This window comes from Carassius carassius, chromosome 28 (genome assembly GCF_963082965.1).
Source record: "Carassius carassius chromosome 28, fCarCar2.1, whole genome shotgun sequence".
Lineage (NCBI taxonomy): Eukaryota > Metazoa > Chordata > Actinopteri > Cypriniformes > Cyprinidae > Carassius > Carassius carassius.
In genome coordinates this window covers 24771085-24784724 of record NC_081782.1, presented here as the reverse complement: position 1 = coordinate 24784724, position 13640 = coordinate 24771085, and the positions used below count along the sequence as shown (strand labels likewise).

Here is a 13640-nt window from a genome sequence, read left to right as displayed (position 1 = left end):
GTGTATTTAGCCTGTTTATACAAGACATTGTCCCCCTTCCTGTAAGCATCTTCTTTGGCCTGACGGAGCTGTCTGAGTTTTGCAGTGAACCACGGTTTGTCATTGTTGTAATTTAGTTGAGTCTTGGTAGGAATACACATATCCTCACAGAAACTGATATATGATGTTACAGTCTCTGTGAGTTCATCCAGATCGGTGGAAGCAGCTTCAAAAACACTCCAATCAGTGAGGTCAAAACAAGATTGTAAATCCTGCTCTGCTTCATTAGTCCATCTTTTTACAGTCCTTACTACAGGTTTAGCTGATTTTAGTTTCTGCCTGTAGGTCGGTATAAGATGAACCAGAAGGTGATCAGAACGTCCCAAAGCTGCTCGTGGAACAGAGTGAAATGCATCCTTTATTGTTGTGTAACAGTGATCCAATATATTACTGTCTCTTGTGGGACAAGTAACATGCTGTCTGTATTTTGGCAGTTCACGGGAGAGATTGGCTTTATTAAAGTCCCCAAGAATGATTAAAACAGAGTCTGGGTGTTGTTGTTCTGTCTCTGTGATCTGCTCAGCGAGTTTCTGTAAAGCTGAGCTCACGTGCGCTTGAGGAGGGATGTAAACACTAACCAGAATGAACGAATGAATCTCCCGCGGCGAATAGAACGGCTTGCAGTTAATGAAGAGCGTTTCGAGATTTGAGCAGCACGTCTTCTTTAACACAGTTACATCTGTACTGTACTACAGTCTGTAGACAAGTAGTTTAGAAATGCCAAATACAATATGACCTAACAGAAACAGATAAATACTGTGCATTTATACGGGGATTTGGGCATTTACATTCAAAGTTCAAATTTATGTGTGGGAAATATTTTTTTTAAATGGGTGATAAAGAAAGAAAGAAAGAAAGAAAGAAAGAAAGAAAGAATATTAATATAATAAATATTAATTATTTTTTAGGCTGCTACAGAAGCATTAAATACAACAAATGACAAACAGCATAGCAAAACGAGAGTTAAATTCTTCTTCTTGGCCATTTTAAAGAAAATTCAAAAGATAATTAATTATATTTATATCTAAAATACTACACAAGACACAGTGTCCCATTATGAAGATCCCGCCCCGTTTGCTCCCTTGTCCAATAGTATCTCCCCTTGTCACAGGAACTAATATAATATTCATGAGTTAAATAAAAAGACGTGACGTAAGACTGACGCTTTTTTTATACCGTCATGGCGGCCGTCAGGAGAAACAAACGCGTGGCCGCGGCTCAGCCAGGGTTTTTGCCTTTTAAATCGAGTCTGGACGACAACAGTTCGGCTAAACGGCGAAAACGCGTGAACAAAAATAAGAAAAAAAGCTGGAACAAATTCAGTGATATCCAGGATGTGGAGGAGTTTCTGGATGACGTGCGGCTTCAGGAGAGAGCCACAGGGTGAGATTACTGTTAAAAAAATAAATTAATAGAAATTATAATATTAGCGTCGGTCTGTAAACCTGCATATAGTATACTTTACACCAGTAACGTTAATTTATGTTAAAACTTTACAATATGAAGCGTTGCTGAGCGTCACGTGGCTGGTACGATTTCTCCTCGTGTAAATTTGAACCTAAAACCTTTAAATTAGCAGATTAAATCTTTAACCACCACGCTACAGAACCACCCCGTTCATGATACAGTAGGCTAAACTGGATTTTTGGTCTCATTTAGGGGGTTGATATCTGAAAAAGCAGATGACTCCCTCTTCTTTGTGGACACTGGTGAAACAGATGTAAAAGACACACAAGCACGTAAGTGTGAAAAACTCCTCTCTTTACTGTTAACGTTAACTGTTTTTATTTTTTTTCCTGTGCAATTCATAACTGCTGTTTTTGTTATTAGAGAAGACAGTCAAGAAAGGTAAACCCTCTAAACCTCTGAGGATAGATCTTATCCTCCAGCCAGATTCCCACATCCCAGCCCCAAAAAAGTGAGTACAGTAGACTTGCCTGTTTTAAGATTAACTCTCAGAATGACCTTTGACCTGCATCCTCTTCTTGGGGGAGCTTCTGCCCACTGATGATCTCATCCTTGCGCTCCCAGTATTTCTTTGGGAATGTGAAGACAAAACAATGGGACTTGGAGGGCTGTTGTGTGAACGGCCTTCCAGGATCTGAGGGCATTTTCTCAAAATTTGATTTGAGATTTTTAGTTTTCTTTCCTTTTGACCAGTGTCATTTTATCTAGAGAACAGGCTGATGATTTAATGGTGAAATATATTAAAGTACAGTTAAATAACAGCATATCAAATATTTATAGTAATATCTCATTATAAGCATATCATGTCTTCGCTTTAGATTTAAGTCTATTTTATTTGTACAGCACTTTTCACAATACACTTTTTTTTTAAATGCAGCTTCACAGAAAGTTATAATGTTAAAGGGTAAGTTCATAGAAAAATGAAAATTATGTCATTAATAACTCTCCCTCATGTTGTTCCAAACCCGTAAGACCTCCATTCATCTTCGGAACACAGTTTAAGATATTTTAGATTTAGTCTGACAGCTTTCTGTCCCTCCATTGTCCATTGTACGGTACAGTATACTGTCCATGTCCAGAAAGGTAAGAAAAACATCTTCAAAGTATTCCATGTGACATCAGAGAGTCAGTTAGAATTTTTTGTCTTCCGTGTCTGTTGTGAGAGAGTTCAAAATAAAGCAGTTTGTGATATCCGGTTTGCGAACGAATCATTCGATGTAACCGAATCCTTTTGATCCAGTTCACCAAATCGAACTGAATCGTTTAAAATGGTTCACGTCTCCAATAAGCATTAATCCACAAATGACTTAAGCTGTTAACTTTTTTAATGTGGCTGACGCTCCCTCTGAGTTCAAACAAACCAATATCCCGGAGTAATTCATTTACTCAAACAGTATACTGACTGAACTGCTGTGAAGAGAGAACTTAAGAAAATTCTAGCTGACCCTCTGATGTCACATGGACTACTTTGATGATGTTTTCTTACCTTTCTGGACATGGACAGTATACCGTTCACACAGCTTCAATGGAGGGACTGAGAGCTCTCGGACTAAATCTAAAATATCTTAAATTGTGATCCGAAGATGAACGGACGTCTTACGGGTTTGGAACAACATGAGGTTAAGTTATTAATGACAATTTTCATTTTGGGGTGAACTATCCTTTTAATATTTGTAATATCTTAATTCCTTAGTCACATGTAGCAGTTAAGCGTTGTGCTATAAAAGTTTCCATTTTGTGCCAACATAATCAGTCAAGAAGTTGAGAATTGCTATATAGCAAATATTTACTTGAGTACTTGCAGATTATGTATTAAACATTATATAAGATCCTGTGCAATAATAAGCAATCACACCGCTATATAGCATGTATTTCTGTGTTAGTGTATTGTATTTATGTATGCTGGTAAATTGGATATTCTGTTTATTCAACTTTAAACATATCTCTGATCTGATATCTCTTTACATTTTGTGGTGATAGAAATGAGAAAGCAATTGAGATTTGCTTTAAAGTGACATTAATATGAAGGAAAAATATTTAGAGCTGAACAGTTGGATTTTAAACTGCAGATAATCTCCAACCCTATTTTTACATGACCCTGATTCTCCTAATATTCTTCTAGTGTCTTGGCGTTCCAGCAGCCCAATGCTAAAAAACAGCGGCGCACATCAGCGAGAGCAGCGAAGTTGGCAGCCATGGGAGTGTTGCCACGAAGAGAAAAGCTTCTTCAACTCCGAAGTGCTGCCGCCGCCTCTGGGGTGCCAGTGAAAGAACATCCAGAGGCCAATAATAATCCAGATAGAGCGTTTTATGACCTGTGGAGTGCAGGCAGTGAGTCGAGTTATTAGTCTTTACACTTTCTCTTGTGATGTACGCAAGTGGCATAATATGACTCGGTGTCTTCTCAATGTCCAACAGCACCAGAGACCGCTGATCCCTACTATCTTGAACAGACTAAGAAAAAGCTTGTCAAGGTTCGTGTGTTCTTTTTTTATTGTGATAATTCATAGCCATTTTGACAATGGTGTAGCTAGTGGCTGGCCAATACATTGGTCATTTATTATTTTGTAATTGTCATTTTTTTAATCAGTATTTATTTATTATTATTAATCATCATCAGGTATTTTTTTATGAATAAATGTTGTGAACAGGATTTTGACAGTACAGGTGTACAAAGAGTCCATTCTTAAAAAAGAATACTACACTAGGACTATAAGTAGAGTATTTTGAAAGTTATGTTTTATTTCCACAAATTGATTCATTTTCAATCTATTTCTCATTTAGTGAATATTATGTGAAATTTAGGTTTAATTGCAGCAGTTATTATACATATGTTATTTACTATCTTTATTACTGTGATTTGATATATACTGGCTTTAAATCAACCATCAGCCAGTTTGTTCTCCTAGGGGCCGTTTACATGACAACATTTTCTGCCAAAAAAGGGAAACTTTGCATTTTCCCTGTTTGTGTACACGACAATGGAGTTTTGGGGACTGAAAATGCATATGTTTGAAATTTGCTAGTTTAGGGTGCCATTTTGGACATGGCCATATACCAGGGTTATTCAAATCTTGCCCTGGAGAGCCAATGCGGTGCAGAGTTTAGCTCTAACCCTAGTCAAACACACCTGAGCATGCTAATCAATGTTTTTTTGGGATCATTAGAAAATCACAGGCAGGTGACTTTGATCACCGCACCGCATTGGCCCTCCAGGGCAAGATTTGAATAACCCTGCTATATACAATATATAATGGTCTCGTCCTTACAGGTACTGTTTACTAACAAGGTGACAGCGCCAACTACTGGTCTGGCGTACTTAATACAGCATTGTCGTGTTTACATAAAACTTTTTAAAAATGCAGTGGAAAAACTTTTTAGTTTTTGACTACATTGTTGTTGTGTAAAAAATCGATTTAATTACAAGTGTATGATGCTAAATACTGGTGTGTGTATGGGGTATAAAATGTTTCGAGTTTGTCCACTCAGCCATTTTCAAGGTATTGGTATTGGCAATTGAAGAAAATCCATATCAGTGAACCAAAATATTTAGCTGTTTTTGTGGTCAGATGCTGAATTTGTTAATTTTTCTCCATTTGTTTTTTTTAAGAGGCCAGATAGACTGAATGAGAAACCTTCAGTTCTTCCTGCGATTGAAGTTATCGCTCCTGGAGGTTCATACAACCCAGACTTCTTTTCTCACCAGGTAAAACAAAAAGCCTGTTTCTGCTTCTCTCAGCTCACTGTAATCAGAAAACATTTTTATTTGATGATCAAAATGATCAGTCTGTTTGTTTTAAAATCAGCGTGTGTGTGTGTGTGTGTTTTTCTCTAGGACCTGCTTCGTGAGGCCCATGAGGTAGAGGTCAAGAAGCAGAAAGCGGAGGAAAAGTTGGCACGTCAGCTGGCTGTGAATGAGGAGAAGGCCACTGAGGTACAACCTCTAACTATATGCTAACACCTTAAGGTGTGGTCAAATTAGCCAAAATGTGCAAGTTAAAAAATGTCTGTAACTAGGCATGCCTCACATAATTTTTCTGTCCTTGCGTATGGCTTACAGTCCACGATAACTGCATTTGCAAAAATGAGTAATATTCAGCTGAAAATACTGTACCTTACAGTGTAATACACTCAAAAAGATATCTGTCTGAAGAATGAACCAAACATAATTGTAGAATTCACCTCAAGTTAAGAATGCTTTTATGACGCAAGATTGATGTAAACACAGCACACTGTAAACACCATTGTAATTTGCTTCAACCTTTTTGAATTTTATGAATTATTATTTTAAGTTGAAGTGTATGTTAAGATTTGGAAACAAGCAGAGTACGGCTGTTTCTTATGCATGCAGTGCCTTCTGCTGTTCAAAACTAAGAATCGACTCGAGAAAGAATCGTGATGCATTCGGAAAATCTCATAATCGATGCTGAATCACTTCTAAATTTGCAATGAATAATTTATTTTCCCAGCCCTAGTCTCTATACTAAAGTGTTACTTTATTTATTTTTTGGATGGTAAGCATTATACACTGCTGTGTAGTGAGTAAGCTAGCATACCATTTTGGCCATAAATTCCAAGTTCATATTGGAGTGAATCCACATGCTCTCCTAATATGCATTTTTTTGTTTGTGTGTGTGTTTTTATTTAGGAGAGCATCTTTAAAGAGCAGGTGCAGGGGTTGATTGAGGAAGAGGAGATTGAACCACAGGAGCCAGAAGGGGACACCGAAGACACAGTCATGGGGCCAACAGCAACACAGGAAAAGAAAACTGAGAGACAGAGGAAAAAGGAGAAAGCTGAAAGGATTAAGGTAAAGAAGCAGAATGGACTTGCCTGTTGACCAAGTTGGGTATGAATCTCCTGATTAACATTCAAAGCTTTAATTTATTGAACAGGATTTGCGGAGGAAGGTGGAGCGTCAGATGATTGATAAGCAGCAGCAGCTGTTCCAGTTGCGATCTATCAGTGCCAGCGTGAAGAAGCTGGAACAGAGGACCAAGAGGAGGCAGGCTCAACGCAAGGCCCAACAAGAGGCACAGAAAAGCATGCCTCGCCGACTGGGCAGACTCAAGTCAGTTATTTTACATTTATTCATTTAGCAGTCGCTTTTATCTAAAGTGGCTTACAATTGAGGAATACAAGCGATTCATCATAAAGAGCCAAATAAACACAGGAAGGACTCGTAATACAACGTTTCGGGCATTGTTCAGATTAGCACAAGCTAGACAGGGAGGGATTAAGGAAAGAGAAAGCTAAGTTTTTTATGTGTGTTGGTACCATGAGGCATCGTTCACTCATAGATCTCAGACTTCTGGAGGGGATGAAATTTAATAATAGTGAGTGGAAGTAGGTGGGTGCTGAGCCTGTGGCTGTTCTATATGCAACCATCAATGTCTTACATGAGAGCTGCAACCGGTAAAAAAAAAATGTACACCAGGATTTCTGACTGAATTGATGGGGTAATTGTTAACCTAGCTGGATGGTGAAATCATGCTGTAGAGTTGGAGTGGCAGGGAAGACAAGAAACTCAGTTTTTGGCAGGTTTAGCCGCAGGTGATGTTCTTTCATCTGTGCCGAGATGTTGGATCATCTGGTTGAAATGAGAGCTAGAGCTTTGTCATCAGCATAGCAAAGGTAGGAGAAACCATGTGCCTGTATGATGGGCCCCAGTGATATAGTGTATATGGAGAAGAGGAGGGATCCAAGAACTGATCCCTGAGGAACTCCAGAGGCTTTTGTTTTCCTGCAACTTCATGACATCATGATAGAGAAAAGTTAGTCTGCTGCTCTATCCATGAATGCAGTACAAATGAGTATAGTTATTTATTTTATTAAATAAGGCCAGTAGTATTACATATCACTGACACCCAGGATGTCAGTGTTTTAACCATTTTTACAGAATGCTTTTTGCAAAAAGTTATTCTCGTTTTTTTTTTCTTGCAACAAATTGTAATTTTAACTGCATTACACACCAATTCAGTTCTGTTATTATGGGGGGAAATTATGGAAATTTGTACATCATTTGCAACTCACATAATTTATTATTCTCAGTTCAGTTAACTACGGTATATATCATGTAAATGGTTGTTTAAATTATTAAATAACTACCTGATTGTGATGATACATAATGTGCAGGTGTAACATTGTCTAGATTGACTGCATTATCACCTTCCATCGTAAGCGTAATTTTTTATTTTTTTTTTAAACAATGGAAACAAACATCTTTCAAAAAAATATCAGTAAGATTAATCTGACAATCATTTGGCCTTTCCAGGCACGCTGTTTTCTGTTGGATAATGGCTTTCTTAAAAGGGTTTTTTTAGGATCGTTTGTTCCTATCATATTGTTCAATAAGTCCCTGCATAAAAATCTATTTAACAAAAACACAAAGGTTGGTGAAGTTGAAACCTGTTGTTGTTTGATTAAGTGTTTTATGTTTCTGTAGGTTCCAGACACCTGATCTAGATGTTCAGCTTAGCGACGAGCTTGCCAGCTCTCTTCGCAGTCTAAAGGTATGTTTACTGCTCGTGTTGAGCTCTTACTGAGTTGCAGTTGCATGTTATCTCTAATAACGTGTTTCTTTGTCATGCAGCCAGAGGGCAGCATCCTAAAAGACAGATTTAAGAGCTTACAGAAGAGAAACATTATTGAGCCCAGAGAAAGAGCCAAGTAAGTTCATCGTTTTTTGCTTTATTTGTATGAAATCAATGAAGCGTTTAAGTTGTGTTAGCTGCAAAGCTTTCATTTGCATCTCCATTTTTAATCGTTCCTATTCTCCTTTCAGGTTTAACAGGAAGTACAAGTTGAAGTACTCCGAGAAGAGGGCCTTCAGGGAGATCGAGTGATGCACAGTGATGTTTTTCCTTTCAGTCCTCTAACAAATGATGCTGTGCTATTCATACTGCAATAAAAAGTTGATATATTCCAACAACCTTTTGTCTCAGTGTTTCTTAAAAAAAGTGGTGTCAGTTTTATTCCAATATTGTCTTTCAGAATTCACACTGTTGCAATTATGCTTTAGCTCCCTCAGTCAGCTAGCCAAAATTGACTCTGGCGAGGGGGGAAAAATCCATAATGTGAAGATTGTGGGGGGGGGGACGTTTACATGAACCAGACTATACTAGAGCAGCCCATCCCCATCTGGAAAGGCACACATTACAAAATGTTTTGCATATGCCAACTATTTTCTAGTTGCATTGTGTGTGCGATACTAATTTTTATATCTAATTACATTTATATTTTAGAAATCAAGTTGAAATAATATTTTAAAGGATCAAGTATTGTATTGTGGAAGTTGCAATGTTTCCAGTGCAGTGAGGAATCCAGAATTCCACAATGAAATGCATTCAACTTTACCTTTCATTTTTAGGGTGACCAATGGACTAGTAAAGTATCTAAGTGAGTAAATGATGACAAAATTGTTGTTTTTGGGTGAGCTTTAATTTTAAAGCAATGTGGTTTCATTTACACCTCTCAAGACATCTAACAGAACTGCTGAAATATATTAAGTGTTTCAAAGATTTTCAGAGAATAGGAATGTTTGGGTTTGTTTTGTATTATGCAAAAACTGCATATTGTGCAAAGTTTTGCAGATTTGTCAAATCTCATTGAAATGTATGTACTTGTGGTGTAAAAGTTGTCCTGTTTTTGCAATGGAGATAAAATTGCATAAAATACACTTTTAAGAGAGCCAAAGAACCTTTACATCTTAACATTATGTTGTAATATAATTAAAAATGCTGAATAATCATTTATTTTTGTAACGAGTATGAGGAGGTGGGGGATTGTTTCAGTCCCATTATCTTAAGCTTTAATTAAGGCCCCTGCCGGGGAAATAAGGGCTTTTCCTCTTGCTTCTCTCCGGTAGCAATGTGCAGGCAAAGCTGATTATCATGCAATCATGGGTGGGGATGTAATCTTACCTAAAGAGATGCCTGCCCTGGTCATCATCTCTGATCCTTGCTGTCCGCCGGAGCGTCCCTCCATTAATCCTGTCCTGTTGCACATGCCACTTCAGTAAGTTCCTGTTAAGCGTTTTATATCTGTGAAGGATGTTAATGACAGACACAGTAATTGAACCTTGAGTTGCTGGTTTGAAATACATTTATAGAAGTGATATAAGTCATTAAATTATCTTCTCTTAGACTTGGGGGCTCTAAGCAAAAGTTAACCCCATGCATTTGTAAACCCCAAAATGACTCCCAACCCCTTAATCTGTTCTTTTAAAGCAGTTTCAAGGTCAACAGATAATGAGTTGAAACATTAATTAAAAAAAGGAAATTGCAAACAATATAGGACAAATATGCACCACATATTTAAGTAATCTTCACCATATGAATTAAATATACAGTACCTTGATTGCTATCAAAGTTATTCTGAAGAGCAGTGAAGTATTACCATTTTCTTTTGTTGTTTAGTTAATATTAAGTGACAGAGACAACAAGCTATTTTATTATGCTGCTGTAACTTTTATGTTTAAGTAAGTCGTCTTACAGTAGGGTGAATTGAGGCAAATTGGCACACTGTTTGCTACTGACAGAAAACAATTGATGCACTCATATTCCCTATACCGTTTTCATTGCCCTTCAAAATTCACATTTACAGTAGGCTTCCTTTAGACTGGAATCTCATTTTAAATTGTGGGACATTCCTGGGATGTCCACTTTGCAGGGCAATTGCCTATACTGCAACATCAGTGGGATTTGTGAAAGCAAAATTAGAGAAAGTGGACAGTGTCATGAGGATTGAACTGACACAACAGGCTAACAAGTTAAGAAGCCAAAAGCAGGCTACTCTGCTATGTAAAGGTGTTGTAAACCTACTCTGGTTTGTAAAGAATAATCTGCTGTGAAAAGGTACTATATCTCTGTTGTGTAAAGTTATGTTGTGTAGAGGTTTGTAAACCTGTTCTGTTGTGTAAATATTATGTTAAGTAGTTTTGTTTTACAATACTGATCTGTTGTGTAAAAGTGCTCTAAATTAAATGTAATGTAGAGTTACTCTGTTGTGTAAATCCGCTCTGTTTTATGAAGGTGGTCTAAAGTTGTTCTTTGGTGTAGAGGTTTGTAAAAACTGATCAATTGTGTAAAGTTGGTGTAACTGCTGTGTAATCTGCAAATTAAATATAATGTACAGGTACTCTGTGTAACCCATGCTACATAAAGGTGTTGTGAAGTTGTTATTTAATGTTTGTAAATCTGTTCTGTCATGTAAAATGTGCTCTGTTGTTTCTGTTAAATAAAGGTGGTGTACAATTGTCCGAGCGTGTACATATTAAAGGGTTAGTTCGAAAAATGAAAATTATGTCATTAATGACTCATGTTGTTCCAAACCCGTAAGACGTCCATTCATCTTCGGGAACACAGTTTAAGATATTTTAGATTTAGTCCGAGAGCTCTCAGTCCCTCCATTGAAACTGTGTGTACGGTATACTGTCCATGTCCAGAAAGGTAAGAAAAACATCATCAAAGTAGTCCATGTGACATCAGAGGGTGAGTTAGAATTTTTTGAAGCATCGAAAATACCTTCCACCGTTTTGGTCCAAAAATAGCAAAAACTATGACTTTATTAAGCATTGTCTTCACTTCCGGGTCTGTTGCGAGCACGTTCAAGTCTATTGATATCCGGTTCGCGAACGAATCATTCAGTTCACCAAATCGAACTGAATCGTTTTAAACGGTTCGCGTCTCTAATACGCATTAATCCACGAATGACTTAAACTGTTAACTTTTTTTAATGTGGCTGACACTCCCTCTGAGTTCAAACAAACCAATATCCTGGAGTAATTCATTTACTCAAACAGTACACTGACTGAACTGCTGTGAAGAGAGAACTGAAGATGAACACCGAGCCGAGCCAGATAACGAACGAAAGATTGACTCGTTAAATCCCTGGTTTTTCATTAAAACTAAAATAGAAACAATATTTGACATAGCCCTATCTATTTTTTTATCAAAGTATTGCTTTGACACAAAAGAGCTTTGACACAATTCGAACACTGCCTATGGCGTTATTTCCCTGTCAAATGTCGAGAGCGCATAATTGTAGCGCGAAAGTACATTAATATAATGCGCGAGCGTGAATCTCTCTGCTCGTGCGCGGGAACTGGGCGCGCGCTCTCAGATACACGTTGCTCTTGTAAGAATGTTCTCTGGGCTCGCTCAGAGAGTATGCCTGCACTTAAAACATGTTCAGTGCAATCGCGAATCTCTCCTCTTCGCTTAAAGTAAGCGTGTACGTGCTTAGACTGCGTCCCGTGCGTTCGCCAATGGCCAAGTACTCTTCTCTTCGATTTCTTTCTCTTTGGTCTTGGCATAAACGCTGTCAAAACGTCAACAACCAATCAGAAATAGGCTTCAACGACTGACCAATGAAAACGCGACATCGTACATGGAATCTTATTGGTTGACATTGAACCGCACATGGAACACATGGAATAAGTTCACTGAAGTTCAATCAAGACGATACATTTAACATATTTAACATCAAAACAAATAAAACTGGTTACCTGAGATCGTCGATTCGGCGGATCCATCTTTGCTCGTCTTGATTGAACGTCAGTGAATTTATGCCATGTTATGATTGATGATCAGCTGACTTTCTCAGACCACATTGCTAAAACTGTCCGATCCTGCAGATTTGCTTTATTCAACATCAAGAAGATCAAGCCCTTTCTTTCAGAACATGCTGCACAACTCCTTGTTCAAGCTCTTGTTCTGTCCAGGCTGGACTATTGCAATGCCCTCTTGGCAGGTCTTCCAAACAGTTCTATCAAACCTTTACAATTAATCCAGAACGCAGCAGCAAGATTAAATTTTAATGAGCCAAAAAGAATACACGTAACACCTCTGTTTATCAATTTGCACTGGCTTCCAGTAGCTGCTCGCATAAATGTGGAGTAAAGCTGTTCTGTTGTGTAAAGGTGCTCTGCAAAGTAAATGTGGTGTAGAGCTGCTCTTTTGTGTAAGTCTGTTACACAATACAATTTTTCAAATGGTTAAGCTGTTGTTTTGTGTAAATGTGTTGTAAATCTGCTCTGTTTTGTAAAACTAATCTGTAAAGGTGGTTTAACTCTTGTGTTAATCTGCTCGATCAAGTAAATGTGGAGTAAAGCTGTTCTGTTGTGTAAAGGTATCTGTAAAGTAAACGAGGTGTAGAGCTGCTCTGTTGAGTAAACCTACTCTGTTACATAAAAGTGGTGGGCAATTGTTCAAATGTGTTCATGTCAAGCTGTTCTTTTGTGTTGTTTTGTAAAACTGATCTGTTGTGCAAAGGTTGTTTAACTGTTGTTTAAAGGTACTCTGTAAAGTAAATGTACTCTGTTGTGTAAACCTTTTACATAAAGGTGGTGTAAAGTTGTTCTGTTGTGTAAAGGTGTTGTAAAACTGATCTGTCAAGTAAAAAGGGTGTACAGCTGTGTAAGTCTGCTCTGTTATAAAGCAGCAGTGTACAGTTGTTCATGTACATGTGAACAGCTGTTCTGTTGTGTAAAGGTTTTGTAAATTTGCTCTGTTTCGTAAAACTGATGGTTTTTGTAAAACTGAAGCTGATCTGTTTTATTACAATTTTTTTTCCATTTTCATTTCCGTTTTGTCTTTAGATTATCAGCACTCCGAGTGTGAGTGTAAAAAAAAGAAAACAAAAGTACACTAATTTGTTATGCTACACGTCTGTTTCCTCCTTTGTGAGAGACAGACAAAATCGGGATTGGGATTTGCGATAAAAAGAAGAGTTTGGTTGGCTGTGTGGTGTTTGAATGAGAGGAAAACAGAGAAGGGGTAGTGTGATGATTACTCGCACTAATCCTCTGGACACACGCACAAGCCAGGTGCCCATGAGAGACAGAGAAAGAGGCTTGTAGAGTGAAAGGTGAATGAACAGGGTTAATTCAAAGAAGAACTGTTTAAATAAAGGATGCCATCAGTTGGTGCCACTGATTGAAGCAGCGACTATTGCAACAATTTAAGAACACTGCCTTGCATATGTATGTGTGAGTGTGTGTGTGTGTGTGTGTGTGAGAGAGAGAGAGAGAGAGAGAGAGAGAGAGAGAGAGAGAGAGATGGGAGGGAGGCGGCACACTTATCAGGAGTGACAGAGAGAACGTCTGGGAGGGAGGGAGAGGAAAGCAGAAAATG

The 13640-nt window shown here is 37.9% G+C and overlaps 1 protein-coding gene across 1 annotated transcript; it reads left to right on the top strand.

The window, feature by feature from the left end:
- Positions 1 to 1201: 1201 nt before the first annotated feature.
- Positions 1202 to 8437, top strand: nop53 (NOP53 ribosome biogenesis factor). The gene is made up of 12 exons (XM_059514870.1): positions 1202 to 1422; positions 1699 to 1778; positions 1870 to 1957; positions 3629 to 3837; positions 3925 to 3980; positions 5117 to 5212; positions 5342 to 5440; positions 6155 to 6316; positions 6402 to 6577; positions 7952 to 8018; positions 8099 to 8175; positions 8291 to 8437. Exons 1-12 carry the CDS (start codon positions 1220 to 1222, stop codon positions 8349 to 8351), a joined length of 1374 nt encoding a protein of 457 aa, XP_059370853.1. The 5' UTR covers positions 1202 to 1219; the 3' UTR covers positions 8352 to 8437.
- Positions 8438 to 13640: the final 5203 nt, after the last annotated feature.

Excerpts from the sequence above, each read along its gene's own strand:
- nop53 (XM_059514870.1), top strand. The coding sequence starts at position 1,220 with ATGGCGGCCGTCAGGAGAAACAAACGCGTGGCCGCGGCTCAGCCAGGG. Across the intron at positions 3,981-5,116 it reads CTAAGAAAAAGCTTGTCAAG|AGGCCAGATAGACTGAATGA; the intron begins GTTCGTGTGTTC and ends GTTTTTTTTAAG. Across the intron at positions 8,019-8,098 it reads GCTCTCTTCGCAGTCTAAAG|CCAGAGGGCAGCATCCTAAA; the intron begins GTATGTTTACTG and ends TTTGTCATGCAG.